The 24,454-nt window shown below is 38.5% G+C and overlaps 1 protein-coding gene across 2 annotated transcripts in view; it reads left to right on the forward strand.

Moving 5' to 3' along the window:
* Positions 1-24,454, forward strand: part of LOC132394024 (uncharacterized) — a 105,159-nt gene that overhangs the window by 29,377 nt on the left and 51,328 nt on the right. For both annotated transcript variants that reach the window (XM_059969654.1, XM_059969655.1), the window contains exons 5-8: positions 4,322-4,438; positions 18,208-18,321; positions 19,039-19,116; positions 22,466-22,574. In XM_059969654.1, coding sequence (XP_059825637.1) covers positions 4,322-4,438; positions 18,208-18,321; positions 19,039-19,116; positions 22,466-22,574 — 418 coding nt within the window. The remainder of the gene's footprint in view (positions 1-4,321; positions 4,439-18,207; positions 18,322-19,038; positions 19,117-22,465; positions 22,575-24,454) is intronic.

The following is a 24,454-nucleotide window of genomic DNA, read 5'->3' on the forward strand; positions in this document are numbered from 1 at the left end:
CATTTATTTGAATACATGGTTATAGGGAATCACAAAGCAATCAAAAACATAATGCAAATAATTTACACTAATAATAAAATATGGAATTACTAGTTATCCCCTTGTTACGTGGTGCTTTATAAAAAATCAAATTTCAGATCTCATCCCTTGTAACCATTTAACAGTTGTTTGTTTATTTACATGAGTTGTGTACTTCAAAATGTTACATTTCTTTTTATTGGTGTTAATGCTATGTAGAGATTCCAGTGCAGACAGCTGAGTTAATGTAATAGATCTGAGAGTAAGGCAGCTATGACCAAATAACATACTTTGCATTTTTTGCCATCTTTTATATTGGTTCACTATTGAATGCATCCAGTTCAAGATGTGCACAAAACTAGAAATATTCTTGTTGAAACTCCCTTAACTTCACTAATTCTGTTATATTATTCAAATTACCCTTATTTTCTTACATATACAATTCCAGGTATATTTTAAACATTTTCACATGTAAAGAACTATCAACTGACATCATAGAGCAACTATATATTTATTATATAATTCAACGTAATTTTCAAACCCATTTTTGCTTATTTTAAATCAGGTATGCCCCAAGGCTTACTTTAAATGATAAACCATTTTCAGTCAAATTCATGAAGGAAGCAAACAAGAATGGATCTCCTAATGTAATTGCACCGTTATTTACTCTGCAGCTCATGGAGGGTTTTATGTTTATGATTATGCCAATGCATTTTAGCAGAAACAATCAGCAAAATTTCAGATGCATTTTGGTACAATTTCTAAGTGCACCAAAGTTGAGATTTTCACCTCATACATGAAAGAACAATTTGACTAAAACATATTTACAGGAACTCTAGCACAGTACATTCGGACAGGTCCACTACATAGCTGTTGATTCACTTCACGAATGAACATTAGGAAGGTATGGTTGTGGTGCAGTGGTTAGGTAGCGCAACTAGTAATCCAGAACCCAAAGACATGAGTTCAAATCCCATTTCCATGGTAGAATTGAAATTCAGTTAATAGTCTAGGGAATTGTTGATCACAAGGTTGGGACCTTGGAAAATTGGAGGGACACAAACTGGACTTAGCAAGGTTAGAGGACAGAACGTCAGAAGAATACAAGCCAGTGTATGTGCACTGTTGGAGATGGGGGAGTTCTCATAGATCGAAGAACATGTGTCCCAGTCCAGGGCAGCAATATTAAAATCTCGCTGTTTCAGGAACGTCCAGTGGTTGGTGGTCCTTGAGAAATATGGTGTAATTTACCTCGTGATGTCTGGAGGAGTTTTATTCTGAGGATGATGTGAGGCACACAGGAGTGAATCATTCAGACAAATGGCCAGTCAAATTTCCAGAGCAACTTGAATAACCAAGAAGTCTTATCACATTTCTCTTTGGATAAATTCATTCTTCAATTTTATAGCGAGTTTTTAGGATTAATTTTCTTATGGTAGTGCTAGAATGTTTCTGTGTTTTTTGCACTGCTTAATATCTTTTAATTTTGTGTTTAACATGTCCCAATGTTTCTACTTAACAAAGTATTGGGTAAAAAAAAACATTTAAATAGCATTTTCCACAATCATCTTATGTCCCAAAGCACTTTGCACCGAATGACATAGTTTTGGAGTAAATGCAGAAAATGCTGGAAATACTCAGCAGGTCAGGTAGCATCAATGGAAAGAGAAACGGTTAACATTTCTTCAGAACTAGCAAAGAAAAAAAGAAACAATTTAGTGCTTAGTAACAGCAATGTTGGGGAATGGATGGGTAAAACTAAGATAAGAGGGCCAATAACATTATGCCTGGAGATAACAGGAGAACACACGCCAGTCCTCAATGAGGGGATGGTGGTGGTGGAAAGAGTGAGCAGCCTCACATCCCTGGGCATCAGCACCTCAGGCAGTTCATCCTGGGCCAACACATTAATGCAATCAGTAGGATGGGTAAACTTCCATTAGGAGCTTGACAAGATCTGGTATTTCACCAAAGACTCTAGCAAATTTCTACGGCTGTGCCGTGGAGAACACTCTGACTGGTTTCATGGCTGCCTGGTAATGGAGGCTCCAATGCACGGGATTGAAAGAGGCTGCAGAGGCTTGTAGACTCATCAACTGCATTGTTGGCACACCACTCCCCTCCCTCGAGTGCATCTTGGAAATGCGGTACCTCAGGAAGGCAACATCCAACACTAAGGACAGTCAGCATCCAGGGCATGCCCTTTTCTTATTACGGCCATCAGGAGGAAAGCACAGAAGCCAGAGTGTTTACGTTTTAGGAACAGTTTCTTACGCTCTTCCATCAGATTTCTCAACGATCCATGAAAACCTCCTCACTATTCATTTTTTAACTATTTATATTTTTATTATAACTTATAGTAATTTTTTTAATGTCTCGCAGAGGACTGCTGTTACAACACAATAGATTTCACAACATGTATCAGTAATAACAAACCTGCTTGTGATTCTGTTTCTGATAGGGTGATGTGACCATTAAATAGCGGATCATGCTCCTTTTTGTAATGTGCTGCTAATAGTAAACTGTGAGGCATGCCCAGTGAGCCCAATTATACAAATAGAAAGAAAAAGAAAAGCCTTTTGGCCTCTTTGTCCTTATGAAGGTTGCTCATCTCCAAATGAAAGAGCAGATTTCGTTCCTTGTGTTTGTGTTGGGCTTCATTTTAACAACACAGGCGGCCTCAGACAGAGAGGTCAGAGTGGGATTGAGATGCTGATTTGAAGTGGCAGCCCCCAGAAGCTCAGGGAATCTCCTCCCGACACAGTGCTCCACAAAGCAATCTCCCAGTTTGTGTTTGTGGAAGAGACCATGTTCGCAACACCGAATGCATTACGCTTGAATGGAAGGAGTGCAGGCGAATGAATCATTGTTTCAACTGGGAAGAAAGTCCGCGTCCCTAGCTAGTTGGAATGGAAGAGATGAAAGGACAGATGGTAGCTCTCCTGTGGTTGCATGGGAAATGCCTTAGGATATGGAGTGGGGATGGAAGAGCAGAGAAAGGAGTCAGAAAGGGTCCGAGACATGGTGTACATTGGAATTTGTTTCCCTTCCACAGGTGCTGTGTGACTGAACAATTTCAGCACTTTCTGCTTTAGTTTTATATTTCTTACAGCTACATTTGTTTTTTTTTAATTTCCTAGTAGATAGAAGTACAGTGTCCCTGATACTGTAGGATATGTGCAATATGTACACAACATGCATTTCAGGTGATGGGGACAAGGTTCAAAGGAAATGTGCAAGGCAACTTTTTAAACACAGAATTGAGGGTGTCTGGAATGCACTGCCTGAAGTGAAGATGGAGATAAATATGACAGAGGCATTCAGGAGGCTCTTAGATAGAATGTGCAGAAAGTGGAGGGATATGGATGTTACATAGACTGAAGGGATTAGTTTATATGGGCATTTGATTCAAAGATTCAAGATTCAAAAACTTTATTGTCATTCTAACTGTACATCAGCTCTACAGGGCAGAATGAGACAATGTTTCCCAGGAGCAGTGCAATCATACCATTAGTGCCATTACCATTTATCATACCATTACCATTTTAATTAAAGAAAGCATTCCTATTCTGTACTGTACTGTTCCATGTTCTACATTAAGATTCTAGTAACAGTAAGTAGATATTGACTAGATTATTTGTTAATTGATGGAAAGTTTAGGCTGGAGCTCATATAAAATCGTGGAATTTCTTGCATTCACCTGAGAGAGAACTAAACCTTTAATACTTTATTCAAAAATGGCTTCACCAATTATATCCAGTTATTTAATATGGCCCTAAAATTTCGGCCTGGTTATGTGCTCAAGTCTGAGCACATAACCCACACTGTCCATGATGAAATTTCAGTCGTTAAGCTGTGACTATCAGTCTTCCTCTTCCAGCCAGGTACAGGTATCGATTTTAACCAACCTTTCAATGATAAACTCAGTTAACATCAATTAAAATCGACTGTAACCGTCAGTTAAAATAGATACCTGTACCCGACTGGAAGCCCGAGAAGTATTTCTTTGTAATATAATGCACGAAAGCACTAAATACTTTTTCAGTCCTCCTCCAGCTATTACAAACCTGCTGGCTAGTTAGACTCATAATAAAATCGAGTAAATTCCTCTCAGCCGCACGAATAAGCATTTTATAATCTGTATTCTTACTTTCCTTATTGTTATTTGTTACTATTTGCACTGTTTTAGTATAGAATAGAATTTCATTTAATGCAGGTTTTGATTGGCTAATACAAAGTGCACTGAATACTCATTTGATGCACACTTTGACTGTCAGTTAATTATTATATTTCTCGGTCACAGGCTGCTGCCAAGATAGAGGAACTGCAAAGTGAAATTTCCATTATGAGAGGAAATTACAATCAAAAATTAAGATTTCTACAAGACCAGTTCAATAGGAAGATGTCAGATTGGGAAATGGTTTGTACACTCTAACCAAAGGCAAATTTAGAGTACTGATTTTCAAATGCCAAAAAGTCCATTTACAGGAATGGAAATCTAATGTTGCAAGTTAAAAGTTAAGTGTAGTTTAAACTATTTTCTTTACCCATTATTCTAAAGTGAATCTATATTTGTCATTAAATCAAGCCACTCTACTCGGTATGAATCCAGTTTATATTCATGAAATGTCGTTATTGTGTGTGTGTCAGATTTTGCACCTACCACAAAGATTATCTTGAATTTACCACATGGCTTGTTTTGGAAGTGAGTACAATTGGGCTATGGCCTTCCAGCTGATAAATAGGACAAATAGGCCATTGACTCTGCAGCTTATACTATTGTTGAGTAATGTTCCATGTTAAGAATTAATATTTGCAAATTTTAAATTTCAGTACAGCATGCAGTAGAACTTTGAACAGAACTTCAGACCTGAATTTTGAACTGAAATCAATCAGTTCTCTCAGGCTGAGTGGCCACGGAGTGGATGTTCATTGTCTTCTGCTGCTATAGCCCATCCATTTTGTATTTTGATGTGCTGTGTGTTCAGAGATGCTGTTCTGCACACCACGGTTATATGGTTATTCAAGTTACTATTGCCTTTCTATCCACTTGGACAAGGCTGGAAATTCTCCTCAAACCTCTCATATTAACAAGGAGGTTTGGCACACAGAACCGCTGCTCGCTGGATGTTTTTTTGTTTCTGCACCATTCTTTGAGAACTCCAGACTGCTGTGCATGAAAATCCCAGGAGATCAGCCATTTCTGCGATACAGTACTTGAACAACCTCAGCTGGTACCAACAAACATTCCACCAACAAAGTGTCTTAGATCACATTTCCTCCTCATTCTGATGTTTGGTCTAAACCACAACTGAACCTCTTGACCATGTCTGCAGGCTTTTATGCATTGTATTGCTGCCGCATGATTGGCTGATCAGATATTTACGTTACCGAGCAAGTATATAGGTGTACCTAATATAATGGCCACTGAGTGTGCATGACCTGGTTTCATAGTGCACTGTATATCCAAAGCAAATGCGTCAGATCGATTCTCTGTTCTCCACATAGTACGTTTCTGGATTTTGGCCGAGCCGTCTCAGGGTGCTAGTCACTCCCCTGCGAGAAGGGAAAGACTGATTGAGAAACCACCCTACTGATACTGTTCTCATTAACACCTTGAGCAAATGGTTACAGGGCAATACTCTCCAGGCCCAGTGGGAACAGCGTGACAGCCAGCACTATTGTCCAGGTAATGAACCATAGCACAAGGGAACTTAATGAGTGGGAGAAAAATGAATTGAAAATGGGAATAGGGGTTGTTTTTTCCAGATTAGTGCGGAATAATAAATAACTGAATACTTTAAAATAATCATTGCTTGAAAGGAGCTCGTGAGATCATACAAAAGGTAATTAAAAGCAGCTGCCATTAAATTATTAGTTATTGATAATACACAGCAAAGTAGGTGTAAAAGAAAAATGGCATTCCTGGGAAAATACTGAAATGTACTGTATCTTGAAACAAAATATTCTTTTGCCGGTGAGGCATAAATTGTGAGTCCTGATATAAATTACATTTTCACATTTAACAAGCTGTTCCCCTTTAACCCAAAATCTAATCGTATTTATTGTAAATAAATTAGTGGTCTGTTAATAATAGCAAAAATGCCATTTATAAAGCAAAGCTCCAATTACCCAAAATTTTCTAACTGGCTGTATCAGTGAACTAAAGGGAGAATGACTATTTAGTTATCTTTTTGATTTAGTGTAAAACCATAAGACACAGGAGCAGAATTAGAGCATTCAGCCCATCAAGTCTGCTCTGACATTCAATGATGACTGATTAATTTTCGCTCTCAGCTGAATTCTCCCGCCTTCTCCGCATGACCTTTGACACCCATAACTTAACAAAAATCTATCAGCCACCACTTTAAATATACCCAATGACTTGGCCTCCACAGCCGACTGGAGCAATGAATTCCACAGAGTCACCACCCTTGGCTACAGAAATTCTAACCTGATGGCACAAACATCAATCTCCCAAACTTCTGATATCTTCCGCACACCCCCACCCCCAATTTCCCTCTTCTTCAATTCCCTATTCTGGCTTCTTACCTATTCTCCTCACTTGCCTACCATTCCCACCCCCCCCCTCGGTGCCCTTCCTCCTTTTCCATGGTCCACTCTCCTCTCCTACCAGATTCTGTCTTTTCCAGAAGTTCCCAGCTTCTCACTTCATCCCCGCTCCTCCACCCACCACTTTCTAGCATTCTCTTTCCCCTCCCACACTTTCTTATTGTGGCATCTCCCCCCTTCATTTCCAGTCCAGACGAGGGGTCTCAGCTCAAAGTACCAACCATTTCCTTTGCAGCTGCCTGACCTGCTGAGTTCTTCCAGCATTTTCTGTTTGTCCTTCTTCATTTCTGAGATGCCATACCCTCTTGGTCCTAAACTCTCCCACTATTGAAAACTTCCCTTCAAGTCCACTCTGTCTAGGTCATTCAATATTTGCTACGTTTCAATGAGATCCTCCTTAATCTTCTAGAACTCTATTCAAATACTCATCATATGTTAACCCTTTCATTCCCAGAATAATTTTCATGGACCCTCTCCAACGCCAGCATATCCATCCTTAGATATAGGGTTCAAACTGCTCAAAATACTCCAGATGTGGTCTGACCAACAGGTTATAAAGCCTCAGTATGACATTCTTGCTTTTATATTCCAGGCCTCTCAAAATCAATGATAAAATTACATTTGCCTTCCTTAAAACTGATGCAACCTGCAAATTAACCTTTAGGGAATCCTGCACTAGAAATCCAAAGTCCCTTTGCATCTCTGATTTCAGAATTCATTCCACTTAGAAAATAATCTACATCTTTATTTCTTCTGTCAAAATGCATGACCATACATATCCCTACACTGCATTCCATCTGCCACTCCTTTGCCCATTCTCCTGATCTGTCTAGGTCCTTCTGCAGACTTGCTGCTTCCTCAAAACTACCTGACACTCCACCTATTTTTGTGTCATCTGCAAACTTGGCCACAGAGCCATAGATTCTGCCATCCAGGTCATTAACATATAACGTGAAAAATAACGGACCCAACACCAACCATTGTATGATCTCCCATCTAATTTTATTTATTTAAGTTGAAGACCTTAAATGCTGATGATTTCATTTATTGAATGATTTTTATTTAAACAGAAAATAATAAGGAAAAGCAGTTGAAATAATGGTGTCATTTGAAAAACAAAATGCTACGAGATAAAGAAAAGCACATTCCTTCCAGAAAAACAAACTCACTTTGGCAAACACTAGTGTGCACGTATCGGCATAATTTATTTTTCAACAGTGCACTTATGGCAAAACACCTCATCCCATAAGAGTGCCTATCAGAGATTTGAGCAGATACAGTATATGATTTTCCAACCTCAAAATGTTAGAAATTCAGGTACTGCTCACACTCAAATTCCCAATATGTATTCTCAATAGGCGGAGCATGTCAGAAAACACAGCCTGAAATTTCTTTAAAAAGAAATGAATTCCTTCCAGAATCGCAAGTATTTACCTCTGTAACTGTTAAGGAATCCTGTGTGCAATTGCAGTCGTCTGGAAAATCCCAAAAGCTATTCAAAGCTGTCACCTTGAAATATTGGAATGTGCTTCAAAAGTTTCCCAGCTACTTTGTAGGTAAATTGACCTGGTATCCAGTGCTAGGTTCAGACAAGCAAATGTTTGACAACTCCATTCATTGCAATGGAGAGGAATGATTGAGAGGGAGAGAGGTAAGTTTCAGATGGTTTATGGTCTAATTTTGTTGAGTAAACTTCTATACGTTTCTAAGTCTCTAAGTATTTCCCAGCTATTAGTACCTTGGTTATAATTTTAATTGTCTTAATATTTTAATTGTGTAATTAATTTTTAATATTTTGCTAGTGTTTGAATGCATTGGATGTTAAAAACATTTAAATATATACAAGCTGTTTGATTTCTATTTCTCCTTGGGGCCACAGCAGTCAGATGTTTCTATAGTTCTTAGGATCAGAAGACCATGGTAAAGGGGGTGCCAAAGGGTAGTAACTCTTTGTCTGCAACTCCAAAGGGAGTCTTGAAATATTCCCTTTTAGGACCACCGATTCTGCCTTATGATGGACATTGCCAAATAAGATCAGAGATAACTTCAATGAAGAAGTTCCCGCTTGGTAAGAACAGATTTAGCAGGTAGCCAAATGGCATGTTGCTCCAAGGAAATTCTGACAGTCCATTATATTATATTAAGCAAAAGTTTCAGTTAAAGTTTCGATCAGTATCAAAATATTTTAAAATGCAGAGGTAAAGCAATTAAATGAAATAGAAGTAAAAACAGTGGTGTTTGGTTAAAGTTTGGTTCTAAAGGGCTGGCTATGTATTAAGAACATCGAAATACGGAATAAACTCTTAACAACATAAATGAGCAACGTATGAGCAAAATCTCTTACGCATGTAGTATGTCTAGAAATCCAGGAGGTGGCAGTGTTTCCAGTGTATTTCTTTAAAGACATTGCAATTGTATTTGGAACAAGGGAAAAGATGTTTTCGGTTACTGTCATACTCTTGCAATCAAATACCACAATACAGAGAACAACGCATGGATTTATCAAGAGGGGGATGGAATATATCACTTGTAGGCAAGTTAGTAACTTGCCTTGAAATGATATTTTTCAATTGATTGAAAGTTAGGGTAACTGCCTTGGTCTAGTTATGAATAATAGACTAGACTAGATAATAGTTAAGCGTTGTGAGCACCTAGAGAACGATGACCTTAAATTGTAAGCAGAAAACTAAAGATGGTGCAGAACTAAACCTGTTGAGTCCAGACATACAGTCAGGAGAAAGGGATCGTAGGAGGGAGTTGGCAAAATGAAGGTGAAACAGCAATTGGCATGTAATGAGGAGGAAAAAATGGGAAATATCTTTAAAGAACAGTGAAGTACAAGATAAATGTGCAACTTTGCTTCATTTTGGAATGCTGTGGTTTTAAAATCTAACTGAGGTTAAGAAATAAGGGAACGGGGCCAGCAGTAATGGTAAAAATAAGGAAAACTGTAAGAGAATAAAGCCAGGCTATGTTGGATCTCTTAAGAAGAAAGGTTTCTAGATTCAAACATTCAAAGCACATTTTATAGCAGAGTATGTATGCAGTATACAATCCCGAGATTTGTCTTCCTCCCAGACAGCTATGGAACAAAGAAAACCATGTTCTGTTCATTGAAAAATATCCAACACCACCCTCCCCCCTGCAAAAAAAATTACACAAACAGCAGCAGAAAGATTGAGCAAGAAGTACAGAATATAAAATACAAAACTGACGGAGTCCAAGTATATTCAGTTCATTATCTACAGGCCACCCATATTCAAAATTACCCAAAATAGCAACAGGAAAAGGAATGACCAGAAACCAGGAACACATCACTAGAGAATACATGGAAATTGACAATAATACTTGCCCAATATATTGTCTTAGTATTGTTACATACCCCATGGGTATCTTGTGACTGTCTTATGACAATGATGTAATTGAGTATCTGGTGAGCATGATGTAATGGTCTTGTGATGGTGGGGTGATGTAATTTCCCGCCAGTGTGAGGTCACGTGATGACCTGTTCTCAACAGGTATAAAATGGGAAAGCCTGCTGTGACGCAGGAGTTTTTGAGTTGAGTCAATGTTTAGTTCATCAGATACTCCATTATGCTGTGTATTTGTCTCATGACGCAGTTTCGTTTTAAAGTGGAGTTTTACTTTCTGCTGTAAGGTACAGAATTGTTGTGGGGGCAGTTTCGCTAATCGTTACCAGTTATGCTTTATATACCTTTGATTTAATTTTAAAGTCTAAGTCTAATTTTAAAGTGAAGAATTCACCAAAGTACGGGAACCCAAAGGAGCAAGTGAAATTGGTGTCGTCGGCAATTTACTACAGGATCAACCTTATTGGACCTTTGTTCAGGAAATAGTGACCTACATCTGAGATAACCCCTGCCTGGAAGAGCAGAAAGGGTTGTGCAGTGTTCATTCACCAAGAAAAAGGTCAGTTCCTTTAAGCTGTTTTTATTTCCTTCATCGTGAATCCTTTGGACAAGGCTTACTTCAGCTGGGATCAGCAGTAACATCATGTTGTCAAGGAATTTGTTATTTCAGGAAAGTCTTGCCTAATTGACTGTATAAATCACTTGGACTTTTGTATCTACCACGCTTAAGAATGTATTCGCATTTACCACTTTAAGAACTTCCAGAGTTGCCGTATAGCAATTAACTTGCGGTAATTAGTCTTTGTTTACTTTTCATTTTTGTTGAGCAGAGCTTAAATAAATGTTCATGTGTTTATAAAAAACCTGACTCAATTCTATATTCATTGTTGCCGGTCACGTATCGTAACAGTATTTACAAAAGACTAAGTTATTCTGAAGAAGGTAAACCATACAGTAAATGAAGTGGGCTATTACAGTTTCAAAAATGCGAACTTGGTTAAAAATTGATGCAGAACTAGCCGACAAACACAAATTATTTCTTAGGTTCCAAAAGAAACTGGCAAAGAATTAAGAATGTATTTCAATATAGTAATGAAATGTGATATATGTGATATAAATAAATATAAAATTGAAAAGTTCAATAATTAATTTGTGAAAAAAGTAGACAGCTAATCTGACTAAATATTTTAGTGGCGTTGAAGGAATCTGAAATTTTTCGGTAAATCTGAACTTTTGAAGGCAGGATATCTTCTGCAAGAAGTCTGTTTATTGGACGAGATGACAAATGAGAAGGAGAGTGGAAAATACAACAGGGATAATGCACATGAGCTTTTCAAACTTCTGTGACCAGGTATCACTGTTTGAGAATTCTCAGAAAGATAAGCAGATTCGAACTGAAAATGAAGATATAAGCAAAGGAAGTGCATGAAATCAGGGCTTGATTTGGATTCTTTGACCAGCATGAACAACGAAGGCCAAATGATCTACATATGCACCCTAAATTGCTGCAATTTAATTATTTTTTATCTGCTCTCTGCTTCATGCAAACAAAAGTAACAAACTGTGGCACAACTAATCAAAAACTATGATGAGCAGAAACCTTGGTCTAAAAGAACAGATCTTAAGAGCAACACACATAAAATGCTGGAGGTACCAGCAAGTCAGGCAGTATCTACAGAGCACAATAGACCGTCAATGTCTCGGGTGAGAGCCTTCATCTATTTTCATAGATATCCAATATCTGTAGTATTTTATGAGTATTTCATCATTACTTAATAGATTTAATTTCATCATTACTTAAGTGCCTTAGCTAGGAAGTTTCAAAATGTGGATCACCTTACAGGAAATTATAGTAAATTACTGGAAATTATGTGGAATTTAACAGGAATTTGTAATGAATAATTTACCCCAGTGTCTGTAAGAGGGAAGAATAAAGTTTCACAGTATGGATGCTGATTATGAAATGAAGGGAGAAAATTGAGAAATTCTGTGCATTATCTGGAGTTGAAAGGGATTGTAGATTTTGAGAAAGATATGTAAGTGCATATAAATATGAAGAAGACAACTTTAAATGCAAGCAATGATAGAGAGGCAGTATAAATGAGAACTGACTAGATAGTGGGCAAATGAAACAAAAGGTGACTGGGATAAATGCAGCGTCGACAGCTGAAATTCAAGAGGGCCTGCGGATGCTGGAAATCTGCGGCAACATGGGAAATGCTCAGCAGGTTAGGCAGCATCTAGGGAGGGAAATGGACCATCAACATTTCAGGTTCAGATCCTTCATCGGGGCTAGAAAGAAAAAGAATGGAGATCACTCTCAGGGCAGCTCTGCGATATTCAATATTTTTATCCCATTTGAAATCAGAAATGCAGGTCCACATCATCTTAAACAATGTTTCATAAAAAAGAACACAAAAATATGTTTGCTTCCATTTATGTAGTCACGCCAAAAAGCAGTAGAATGTAGGATAAAGCAAGTTCATTGATATAAAAAACTGATATAAACTTGAGTAATGGGAATTTATCTGTTATATATTTTCCTTTCCAATGTTTGTGTCAGATATGGGTTTGCTGCTAATTTATCAAACACAAAGTTCACAGGAAGAATGTGACAGTTGCAATGTCTAACATAAATTATTAACTGTATAGATATACAAAGCAATGTGGCTTTTGATTCCACACATATCCTCATTTGACATACTTTTGAAGGAATTTGATTAAAATTATATTGCTCTTCATTTGCAGAAACCATGAGAATCTTATTTCTACCTTCATAAATTTACTTTGGGAAACAAAAATTTAAAAATAGGGTCAAATGACTGTTGTTATTTTCATGAAACTTACTGACTCCTCCCGCATAACACTATTTAATTTTGAATTCTGCATTTTACGAAGGTGCAAGCTTGGAAATATTTGGGTTTAAAATTAAGGATTGGCAGAAGTTTTCATCTTTATGTACAAGGGGTGATTGATAAGTTCATGGCCTAAGGTAGGCGGAGTCAATTTTAGAAAACCTAGCACATTTATTTTTCAACATAGTCCCCTCCTACATGTACACACTTAGTCCAGCAGTCGTGGAGCATACGGATCCCTTCTTTGTAGAAGTCGGCGTTGGAACTCCAGAAAGTGGTCCACAGCAGGGGTGATTGATAAGTTTGTGGCCTAAGGTAAAAGGAGATGAGTTATACAGCTCTCATTACATGCATATGCAGTTCAAATCTTTGAGGGATAATGCAAAAAGATTGAAGTTAATAACTCATCACCCCTCGTATCTCGTTGACTGATAAAGTTGTATGATTCAACTTTACCAAGAAGGTCAGGAATCTGCTGATTTCAGTGTTCCGGATTAAAAAAAGACAAATGATCTTCTATAAGATTACTTGTGGATCTGCAAACACTGAAAATGGATTTCATGTCAGATCTGCAGGGACTGGTGCTGAGCCCCTCGAATGGCCACTCCCGAAATGAATAATTTGGATGAGGGAATCAAGACATGATGCGTGGGGTCACGGAAACCCTTCAGCCCATTGGGTCAACAACAAACATGAAGCACCCTTTTTCACAGACCCCATTCTTATCCTTCGCTCAGTAGTGTCAATTTCTCTGCAGCTTCCACCACTCACCCGTATGCTAGGGGCAGTTTACTATGGCTTATCAACTTTACATTAGCTTCCGTGGGAAGAAATCCAAGATGGTGTAAAAACATCAAACTGGAGTTAAGAAAGCCAGATCTCTGGAGCTGTGACGCAGCAGCTCCGTTAGGATTGCCACTCTGAATTTGGATGGCAGTCACACTACAGGTGGTCAGAGATAAGTTAAATGAATGGCCGGTGAAATATTATGTAGAAAAATGTGAGGTAAAAGATCTTAGCTGAAAGAAATAGTTACAGCAAGCGGTTGTAATGTGAAACGTAGCTGGTGTCCAGCTGGGCCTGTGAATCCATGTGTATAACCTATTAAAGATAACATGCACATTCAGGAAGCAATTAGAAATTAAATGGTATACCAATCTTTATTAGAAGAGGACTTGTAAACATCATATGTCATGCTTCATACTTGTGGGGTCCTGGTGAGCTATTGTACTGTGGTGGACAATACACAGTACATGTGTATTGTGTACAATCTGTTCTTCCTGCTGGAAAAAAGGATACACTCACAACACAGGGAGTCTAGCACATTTACTGCATGGTTTCCTGGGACTGTGAGCTTCCTATGAGAGAAGAAGTAAGTTGGGTGTATGTTTGCTTGAGTTTAGAAGAACGAGAGGAGACCTCATTGACATGTATAAAATTATTATGGGGATTAACAAGGTAGAGGTGGAAAAGTCACAGTCTCTCTGGCTGGGGATTCATAGGTTCAGTGGCCATTCAGAACTCAGATCAGAATTACATCACCAGATGGTGTCAAATCTTTGGAATTCTCTCCCCAAGAGAGAACTGAAGGCCTGGTGCTGAATATTTTCAGTAGAAAAAGTTGACAGGTTTTTGGCTTTTGAGGGACTTGAGTGATGAGTGGTTGGTTCAGGAGAGGAGTGCTGAGGTAAAAGATTGACAAGCCCATTGAATAGGGAAAACGACACAAGTGTACAAATACTTTTCACCTCCTTTTGGTTTAGTGATGGTTAGGTGAGGTAGTGACTCAAAACTGGCCCAATCCTAAACTATTACCTCCCACAGTTCCTACATAGATGAAATTATCAGTGTGTTAAAATAACATTTACTGAGAAGGTCATATTGAACTACAGCTCATGCAAATTTGAAGAATGTTTGAAAAATGAAAAGCATGTGTAGTATTGTCTTTTGATAGTCACTGTAGTGAAAGCAGATGTTAAATATGAAGAGAGTTCACATACAGTCTATGAATAAGCTGCTCCCACAACACACTGATTAGTGAAATTGAGTGAAAAGACAAAGGAATTTTAGAATGTTTGGCCAACGTGAATGTACCTCATACCCACAAAGGAAACACAAACAGTCCTCATATATTTATCTAACATTTTGAATATTTGAACTGAAATGCTTCAGTTGTTTCTCAGCCTTTTTCAATATGCTGAGTAGTCCCTGAAAATGGATGTAGGCATTGCGATGGTCGATTAATCTAAACCAGTTGCTGCCTGCCTGGCAGGAAACCAAGACTTCACTCCCAGATGAGTTCAATGCCTTTTATGCTCAGTTTGACTGTCAAAACATGGGGGGCACTTTTATGAACTCCCACAGCTTCCAATAACCCAGTGATTTTGGTCTTTGAAGCTGACATGAGAGCTTCCTTCAGGAGGGCAAATCCAAGGAAATGATCTGGGCCAGATGGGGTACCTTCCCAAGTGCTAAAGACCTGTGCTAAAGAACTGGCTGGAGTGTTCACTGATATCTTTAACCTCTCGCTTATGAGGTACCCACCTGCTTCAAGCAGGCTTCAATTATACCAGTGTCTAAGAAGAATGTGGTAGCCTGGCTCAATGATTATCATGCAGTAGCACTTACATCCACAGTGATGAAGTTTGTTGAGAGGTTGGTGATGAAACACATCAATTCCTGCCTGAGAAGTGTCTTGGATCCACTCCAGTTCACATACGTGCATAACAGGTCCACAGCAGATGCCATTTCATCGGCTCTTCATTCAACCCTGGAACTGCTGGACAGCAAAGCTGCTACATGAGGATGCTATTTATTGACTACAACTCAGCTTTTACTACTATCATCCCCTTAAAACGGATCAATAATCTTCCAGACCTTTGCTTGAATACCTCCTTGTGCAATTGAATCCTGGATTTACTCACTTGCAGACCCCAGTCAGTTCAGATTGGCAACAACGTCTCCTTCAAAATCTCTATCAGCATAAGTGCACCACAAGGATGTGTGCTTAGCCCCCTGCTCTACTCGCTTTACACTTATGAGAGTGTGGCTATGCACAACTCCAATGCCATATTTAAGTTTGCTGACTGCAACACTGTCATAGGCTGAATCGAAGGTGGTAACAGCACACAGGAGGGAGATTGAAAAGCTGGCTGAGTGGTGCCACGACAACATCTCACTCAACATCCTGAAGGCAAAGGAGATGATTATTGACTTCAGGAGAAGAAAATCAGAGGTCCCTGAATTAATTCTCATTAGGGGATCAGAGATGGAAAGGGTCAGCAACTTCAAATTCCTCAGTGTTATCATTTCAGAGGACCTAGATCCAGCACTTTAACCAAGTTCTATAGAAGTGTGGTCGAAAGTGAACCGCATCACAGCCTTCGAATGGAAAAGCTTACAAAAAGAAGTAATCACGAGTGAAGCTCACCCCTTCATTTAGCACATCTACACAGAGCACTTCCACAGGAAAGCAGTGTCCATCTTCAAGCACCCCCACCATCCAGGCCATGTTCTCTTCTCGCTACTGCCAGCAGGAATAAGGTACAGGAACCTCTGGACTCACGCCACCAGGTTCGAGAACAGCTATAACCCTTCATCCAAAAGGCTATTGAACCAGAATGGATAACTTCATTTAACTTCACTCACCCCATCACTGAAATGTTTCAGCAACCTATGGAATCACTTTAAAGGACACTTCATCAATATTTATTTCTTGCTTACTTATTTTATTTTTCCAGTTTCTTTATTTATCTATCTATCTATCTATTTGTTTGTTTGTTTGTTTATTTATTTATTGATTGATTGCTCTTTTTTTTCTTCTTGTATTTACACTGTTGGTTGTTTTTTGCACATTGGTTGTTTGTCCATCCTGTTGGGGTTGGTCTTTCATTGATTCTATTGTGTTTCTTATATTTACAGTGACTGCCCACAAGAAAATGAATCTCAAGGTCATTTATGTACCTGGGCAATAAATTTACTTTTAACTTTAAACTTTGCCCTGCTTAATCTTTTACAAGAATACCACAATTAACCAGTACGAATTCTGCTGTTGATTGGTTTGTCAATGCAGCAGGTAAGCCCACAAGGTGATTGCCCAACATCAATGAATACACTATTTACAGTCAGCTAATAGTTTGAAACTGGAGTGTGTTGGTGTTGCAGCAGGAACTTTAAAACCTACTTTGACACTAGAGGCTTCTAACAACAGTGACTTGGTTTTCTAGAGCTGTACTACAATCTCTGATGAAGGAGGCAAAAAGGCAGAGAATTCTCTTGCTTCACATTTGATCACGAGGCTCTCTGGGCATGAATTGAAGAGACAGTCAATAAGAGTACAGGAAGTAGTGGATACCCTTTCACTAATTGATAGAGATTAATGATTAATCTGTGTTGGCTGTGTGCTCCCATTGGCCAATGTCTAAGATCAGATGTAAAATTAGTGAGATGCTGTACTTGAAAATATTTTGAAATTAGTGGGAAACCACTGAACATCTTGCAGTATTGTACCCAGTCCCAAAGACTCTTGACGTTGGTGATCGTGTACTGTGGGGAATTATATCCCAGCATATCCTGTCATTGTTTAGAAGTATTGCAGTGTCAATTCATTGTGGTTTTCTGCCCTTTTCCAACAATAGGCTAGTACTTGTGGATTCCATTTCAATCCTGTTTTAACAATTCCTGTATCATGCCATTAGATCAAGATTTTTGCTGTAAAGTGACCAGTAAAAGCCACCTCCATCACATGCACAGTTACATAGGACCAATGTAGTACTTACAGAAACCAAGACCCTTGCACTCTGTTTCTTTCACGGACAGGAACTTGATTTAAATTTGCCTAATGAAAATAATATCAAGGTACAAAAGGAGATGATATAACAATCTTTGAAAAGCAAAATTTGAAATACGGAACTGGCAGATTACTGAAAAGCTCTGATTATTTTTATGTTTAGATAGCATTATTGTGAAAAAAATTTCAGATTTATCAGCATTTTCAAATTTGCCAGCGTTTACTTTGTTTTACACAGAAAGGCATCAAGTAGTACAAAATGCTGTTGATGCATTTTGAAAAAAATGTGCAATAATCAGTTACCCCATCACATCTTTATTGCAAAGAACATCTTTAGCAGGATGTACCTAATGAGTTGTCCCTACCCTGCCACTGTTACGTTGCTAAAGATACAGGCAAAGCTCATTTACATGAGTAAACAGCTGTATTTTTCAAAGCATAATCCTGGGAGAGCAGAAGAGATCTAACGTATTTGCCATTTGTACAGTAAATAATGGTATATTATAGCAGTTTTTTAAAGCTCATATATAATTGAAACATTGCATTCTGTTAAAATTGAACAGAGTGGATATATTACTATAATGGATTTTTGTTTTTGCAGGACAGACAACAACTCAGTGAACTACTTGACAAAGCCTTGAAACTTCAGATATCTCCTGATCACAGCAGAATCATTCTGGATATTCAGCATTATCTGAGCCAAGGACATCATAACGTACATGGTTTAATAATTTATTTTTCTTAAGCACAACAGAGATACTGCAAAAATTATCATTCTTTTATTAATCCTTCTATAATGATACTCAGTTATGCAAAATGCTATTATTAGTATTTTGAGTGTGCTGTGTGTTAATATTCTGAATGACAAGCTTTCACAAAGGGTTAAGGTGTTTTATGCAGTTTTTGACAAGCATAGCAAAATAATAATGACAGCCAGCTTGAAACAAATCTAAACCTTAATGGCATTTGTTATTTATGATAACATAAAGTTGTGGAAATGTACATCAGGACTGAAAATGTGTTTCATTAATAGTGCCTTCTAATGCTTTTTAAATTGACTTTCTTTTTGACTTAACACAAATCAATGGTTATTCAAAATATTTATGATCATATGCTGGCACATCAGATTGTCTATGCCATCAATGATGCTACATAGAGTAATAAGTTATAGAAAATATTTCGGCACTGTCTCTCCCGGGGGGGGGGGGGGGGTGTAGCAAACCATAATTGAGTACCAGTTTGCATGATGGGCGCAGATCTCCAAAAAGGTCAAATTCTGTTCAGACTCTGTTAGTTTTTAATGAGAGTTTTAATATGTCAAGCATTTCTCTCAGAACAGTGATATCTATACTGAACTACTAAGCTATCCCAGTTAAATGATCTTTGGGGGATGGATATTTGAGCTAATTTGATCAATTACTTTGTGTTACAGAGGTTCCCAGATGAGACAGAAGCCAGTGTACACAGTTTGGCAGATGACGAATCAGTGCAGTCAACACATACTGTCAAAGTAATGAACAATCTTCTTCTTGTCATTTTTCTTCTGTCTTTTAAAGCAGAGTAGTATCCCTTTGGCCCTAGAGAGAACTTACGATGTGTTTTGATTATATGTTATGAAGTTAAATGCTGAATGGAACTGTTACATTCCCAGCAAGCTGGATAGTTAATGTTTCAGTTGCATTTGCATTGTGTTGATTGAGGCAGAATCTGGTAGTAGGATCATTGTAGTGAATAAGCACTTGCAATCCCTCCGAAGCAAAATTAGTAACACTTCTCTCTTAAAATAGGCTAATTTATTCTATAACAAAGTATTCATTGATATGCAAATCAGCAACACTTATGCCATGCAACAAAAACTACATAAACTGTCTTCTCTATGACTGCAACAAAAACCTGCTCCTTTATGCCGCCTCCCCCAACCCAATACACATTTTGTAAGATGTCATATACTCAGAGATCTTCTGCATGACATAGTTCCCATTAACAGATGGATCTGGACCGTCTAGGTTTCTTTCACCTTGTTCTGTATTTCCCCATTCTGCAAAGATTAAACATTTATCATGGGTATCCTGTCATTTAGTGTATTGTTACATCTGTTGAACTCAGTAAAAAATAGTTACAAACATTTATGGCATATGAAAACGAATACTTCAGACTACTTAAGAGGACAAGAGGAAATGGAGATGGGGAGAGATTGAAGAAGCAATCAGAGAAATGGATTTCTTGGAGACTTTTGAAGGGAGGGAGGTAGGAAGACAAAACAGTTGAATGAGAGAATTCCCAGAGGCCAAGTGAGTGATGTGGTGAAATGCAAGGTGCATTGAACTGTTACTAATCTGCAGCCAGAGGAACGTAAAGTGCAGTTAGGACTTACAGCATATGGTGACTCCTCCGGTAGAACCTGAGAATTTTTAAGTCAGTGTCAGGAGAAGGATCTTTGGCTGAAAGATATGTGTAGAATGTAAACAGCTGTGCCTTGATCTAGATTTGAGAATGTGTCTACCACATAGTCTGAGGTAAGTGCAAGACTATGATCTCTTTGATACTTCAAGTCCATATAACATGAACTGAAGAAGCAAGCAAATGACACTAAGTTGCATGACCTTTGAAGGGGAGGTTTCCTGGCTTTCAGCACACCAGTGCAGTGAAGGACCTCCCCTAGAATGAATGGCCAGCCAGGGAGGTGGAAGAGTTTCTGTAATTAGTGTAGTCCTGCCCACAGACTAATTGATCATTAAAGCCAAGTACCTTTACAATCCAATTGCTCAGGGCCAGTTCTAAATACAGAAACAATGCTAAACAACTAAAATTCTGAAAAAGGATCTAGTGCTTTTCCGGCATATATTATAAATAAACTCTTTTCGGGCTTCCGGCCTGGTACAGGTATCAATTTAACCAAGGTTTCGATGACAAATTGCCACCTTCATCGGGGATGATGCCTAGGCATGTCTAATCCAGTGGCATATATACCCCCATAGAATGTCCCTCATGGTTAGTTAGTCCTCAAGGCAGCATTCTGCTTTCCCACCTTGTTTACAATCAAATTCCAGTTCTTAGAGCGACACCTTATCTTTGCTAAAATTCTTTTCCTCTAGTTTTATTTCAATGGTTTCCTTCACCAGGTGGTCCCAAAACCTACTGGTGCAGCACAATAGTCTTATGCTGTTGAAGTCAATCCTATGGCCATTGCAAATGCTATGTCCTAGCCATGGGATTGACTTTGACAGCACAAAAACTACTGTACCACGTCAATAGGCTTTGGGATCTCCTGGTGAAAGAATCTATTGAAATAAAACTAGAAGAAAAGAATTTTAGCAATGACAAAGATCTCACTCTAAGTAAGAACTGGAATTTGATTGTAAACAAGGTGGAACAATGGAGGACTAACCAATCAGGAGGGATGGCAACGGGGGTATAAATAGTACTGGACGAGGCATGCCCAGGCATCATCCCTGATGAAGATGGCAGAGTTTATCATTGAAACATTGGTTAAAATCAATACCTATAACTAGCTTGGAGCCAAATAAGAGTTTATTTGTAATTAAAATTATATTCTGAACATTAGAAGTTAAAAGACTAAAATGCACAAATATGCGTAAAACTTAATGAAGTCAAATAAAAAGCTACACAAGACTTGCTGCCAGAAGCCAGTTGCTCCCATTACTTCCACAGGGCTCTTGTCTTTCAGCGAGTCAACATCTGGACTTGTTGAAGATGAAATTTCCAGCCAAAGAGTTGGGGAAAAGCAGAAGGTAATGCAGCTTTCAGCAAGTGCTCTGTTGTAAAGTGCCCTACTTGCCACATTTCAGGAATTGTCTGCTGATAGTCCTGCTAGCTTCAGTACATTAAAAATGTAAAGACTGTTTCTCAACTTTAAGGGTGTATGGGCACTGCCACAAAATAACAGAGTTTTATGATTGGGACATTTGTACAACGTAAGGCAAGGATTCAGGGACATTGATTTACACTGAATCAATCTTTTGTATAAATTTCCAGAGATATAATGACTGTTCACATGTTTAGATATATAGAAAGCATTCTCACCACATGTATATTTCTGTGAGCACACATTTTGTGGGTCCAGAACATTTTTGCCTCACAATTGGCCCATTCTCACCTTCTGAAGCTGGACATAGAATATCAAACATTGGAGGGTATAGCACAGGAAAAGGCCCCTTGTCCTTTGATGTTGTATGGAAATAATAAAGCTAGCAACACCCAATCCCTGTGTGCAGTACTGGTCACCAAACCATCAGAAGAACATGGTTAAATATCCAGCATCTGAAGATTTTCTCTTGTTTATGATTAAATTGTAGAGGGTTCAGTGGAGATTCATCAGAACTTGCCTCGGATGGAGATCTTTTAATTATGAAAAGAGTTGGAATTTAGAGTAGAAATTTTCAAGAGGGCTCTATTCCAAGTAAAAGTGGGAAATATTTATTAAAACATTAGGCAAATCAAAATACCAACCGAATTTACTATAACAAGACTACATTGTAAGCACAGGAGATCCTGCAGATTCTTGATCATGTAGTATTCTAATCATACCTGATTTCTTAGAGTTGCAGGTTTTTTTTCAAACGTGGGTTTGCCTTTCATTCTATTTTTAGTTTGTTCTCCCAGTTCAAGTTCAAGCTCAAGTTTATTGTCACTGGACCGTACCTTTATACGACCAAATGAAACAATGTTCTTGCCGAGTACACCCATAAAACATCTCTTTGGCCTCTGAAAATAGTTTTGAGTGGAAAACATAAATTCACCTCATTGGTCAACTGAAAGTAACTCTTCCAAAAATAGTTTTATAGTACACATATTGACCTTCATGTATAGCTTATATTTTATTTTTTCCAATGCTGAAGTCTAATGCTGTGCTGAACCCAATTGCTGAAGAACAAGCAGGATCAGTATTCGCTAATCCACGTTTGACTTTTGATAAGCAGAGAGACCCTCTACAAATAACCAATCAGAGTAAGTACTGTCTATTACCAACAGTTCCCACGGGGAATATCATATTTTGTATCTGAAAGGGGCTAATTCTGAAAACTGACTTTTGATGTGATTAATTTTGCTTCTGTATGATTTTAGATAGAAAATTTAATGTGGCGGCAAATCTAATTGTGGATTTAAGTTCTGTATAACTGCCCACAATTTGTGTGATTGCATTTCTGTTATAACATGTGGCTCTTGTAGTACATGGGAATAGGAATATAAAATAGGAAAATAGGAATTAAAGTAAATGGTAAAGAAAAAAATCTATTCATTTCATCAACTTCTTACTCTTTTTTCCTTTACAGATTTTAACATTTCAGATTAAGTTCCATCCGCATTGACTGTCATCACCATTAGTTCTTTAAAAACACACCCTGGTCCTTCTGCTCATGTTAACAGTTACTCTAACAGTAATCTTCCTTTCTTAGCCAAGAAATCTATCACATATGATTTTAGAAACTGTTGTTCCTTCAATTCCTTGATCAAACATTCCAATCACCTGTCTGCCCCTTCCAAACACCAAAAAACCTTTCACTCAGGTCTGAGTAATATTCCTTGCAATTAATTCACTATTCCTCCTTATCCACCTTTTACAAATCAGTTGACAAGCAGCACCATCCCCCCCCCCCCCGCCCCCCGTACTTCCCTCCACAGTGCAAATGCCATTTCTTAGAACAACTTTTTCTTGTTTTCATTCAGCTAGTACACCTTTAACTGTGACCTCACATTACCTCCATTCCAATATTTCTGCAGGCTCACAATGGCTGATTCATATCTGGTTCCATTTCCTCATTATTGTATATTAGATCCATAAAAAACTCTGTCCACAAGTATTTAGTCTGCGTTCAGAATGAGAATCAGGCTTAACATCACTGGCATATGTTGTGAAATTGTTGTCTCTGCAGCAGTAGTACAATGCATACATAATAATTGAAAGAAAAAATGTGATTTACAGTGGGGATAAGCTCCCACTACCTATAAATTGCTCCAAATGGCATGTGTCACTAATAGCCTCTGACAACCAAGACCAACTTTTGGCCTTCATGTGTGGCTTAGCTACTAGGCCTGGCAGAACTGTTTCTACTGACAAGAGATGGGGCAAAGGCGGACCACTGGAGCCTCATGATCAGTTGCTTCAGGCAGGTGGGGCTCGTCAGCCTTGGACAGCAGTCTGCCTAGGAGAAGGAAAACTCTGATTTTAAACCTCCACTGCCTTGCAGCCATACCCACCCATGGAAAAGGCTTCGGGAGTAAACCCAGAGGAAGAAATCCGGAACCGGGGTCCCCAAGGCGGTTTGATGTTGTTTACAACTTCACTCTGGCAACCTCTGCGACGACACTGGTGCCAAGCTGTATCGGCACTTGCCCTTCCCTTGGACTGCATCAGTGACGTGGAGAGGGGGAACCCGCTGCATGGGCAACAGCCAATTCTTCAAATCTTCCCACCCAGGCTTGCACCCTGGAGATGACACAGACCACCAGAGGCACAAACCCATGATCTCTGGGATTGACGGCTGTCTACTATATAAAATAGTTAAATAAGTAGTGCAGAAATAGAAATTAAAAAAGTAGTGAGGTAGTGTTCATGGGTTCACTATCTATTCAGAAATTGGATGGCAGAGGGAAAGCACTTATCAACAACTCACCACACTAACAGAAAAGATATATTGCATCCAACATTAAGTTTGTTCCATGTAGACAGTGGGAGACCTGAAGCTGTCTTCTTCAGTTCCCATTCTAGACGAGTCTCCATTGCTTCTGATTCCACCACCTTCTTTAGACACCTTCGAAATTTAACTGAACTATTTGCTGTCTCCAGGTTTTAATTGACTCTTGCTCAGCAGACTTTCTTTTAGAGC

The sequence above is a fragment of the Hypanus sabinus genome, chromosome 5, assembly GCF_030144855.1.
Source record: "Hypanus sabinus isolate sHypSab1 chromosome 5, sHypSab1.hap1, whole genome shotgun sequence".
Classification (NCBI taxonomy): Eukaryota; Metazoa; Chordata; class Chondrichthyes; order Myliobatiformes; family Dasyatidae; genus Hypanus; species Hypanus sabinus.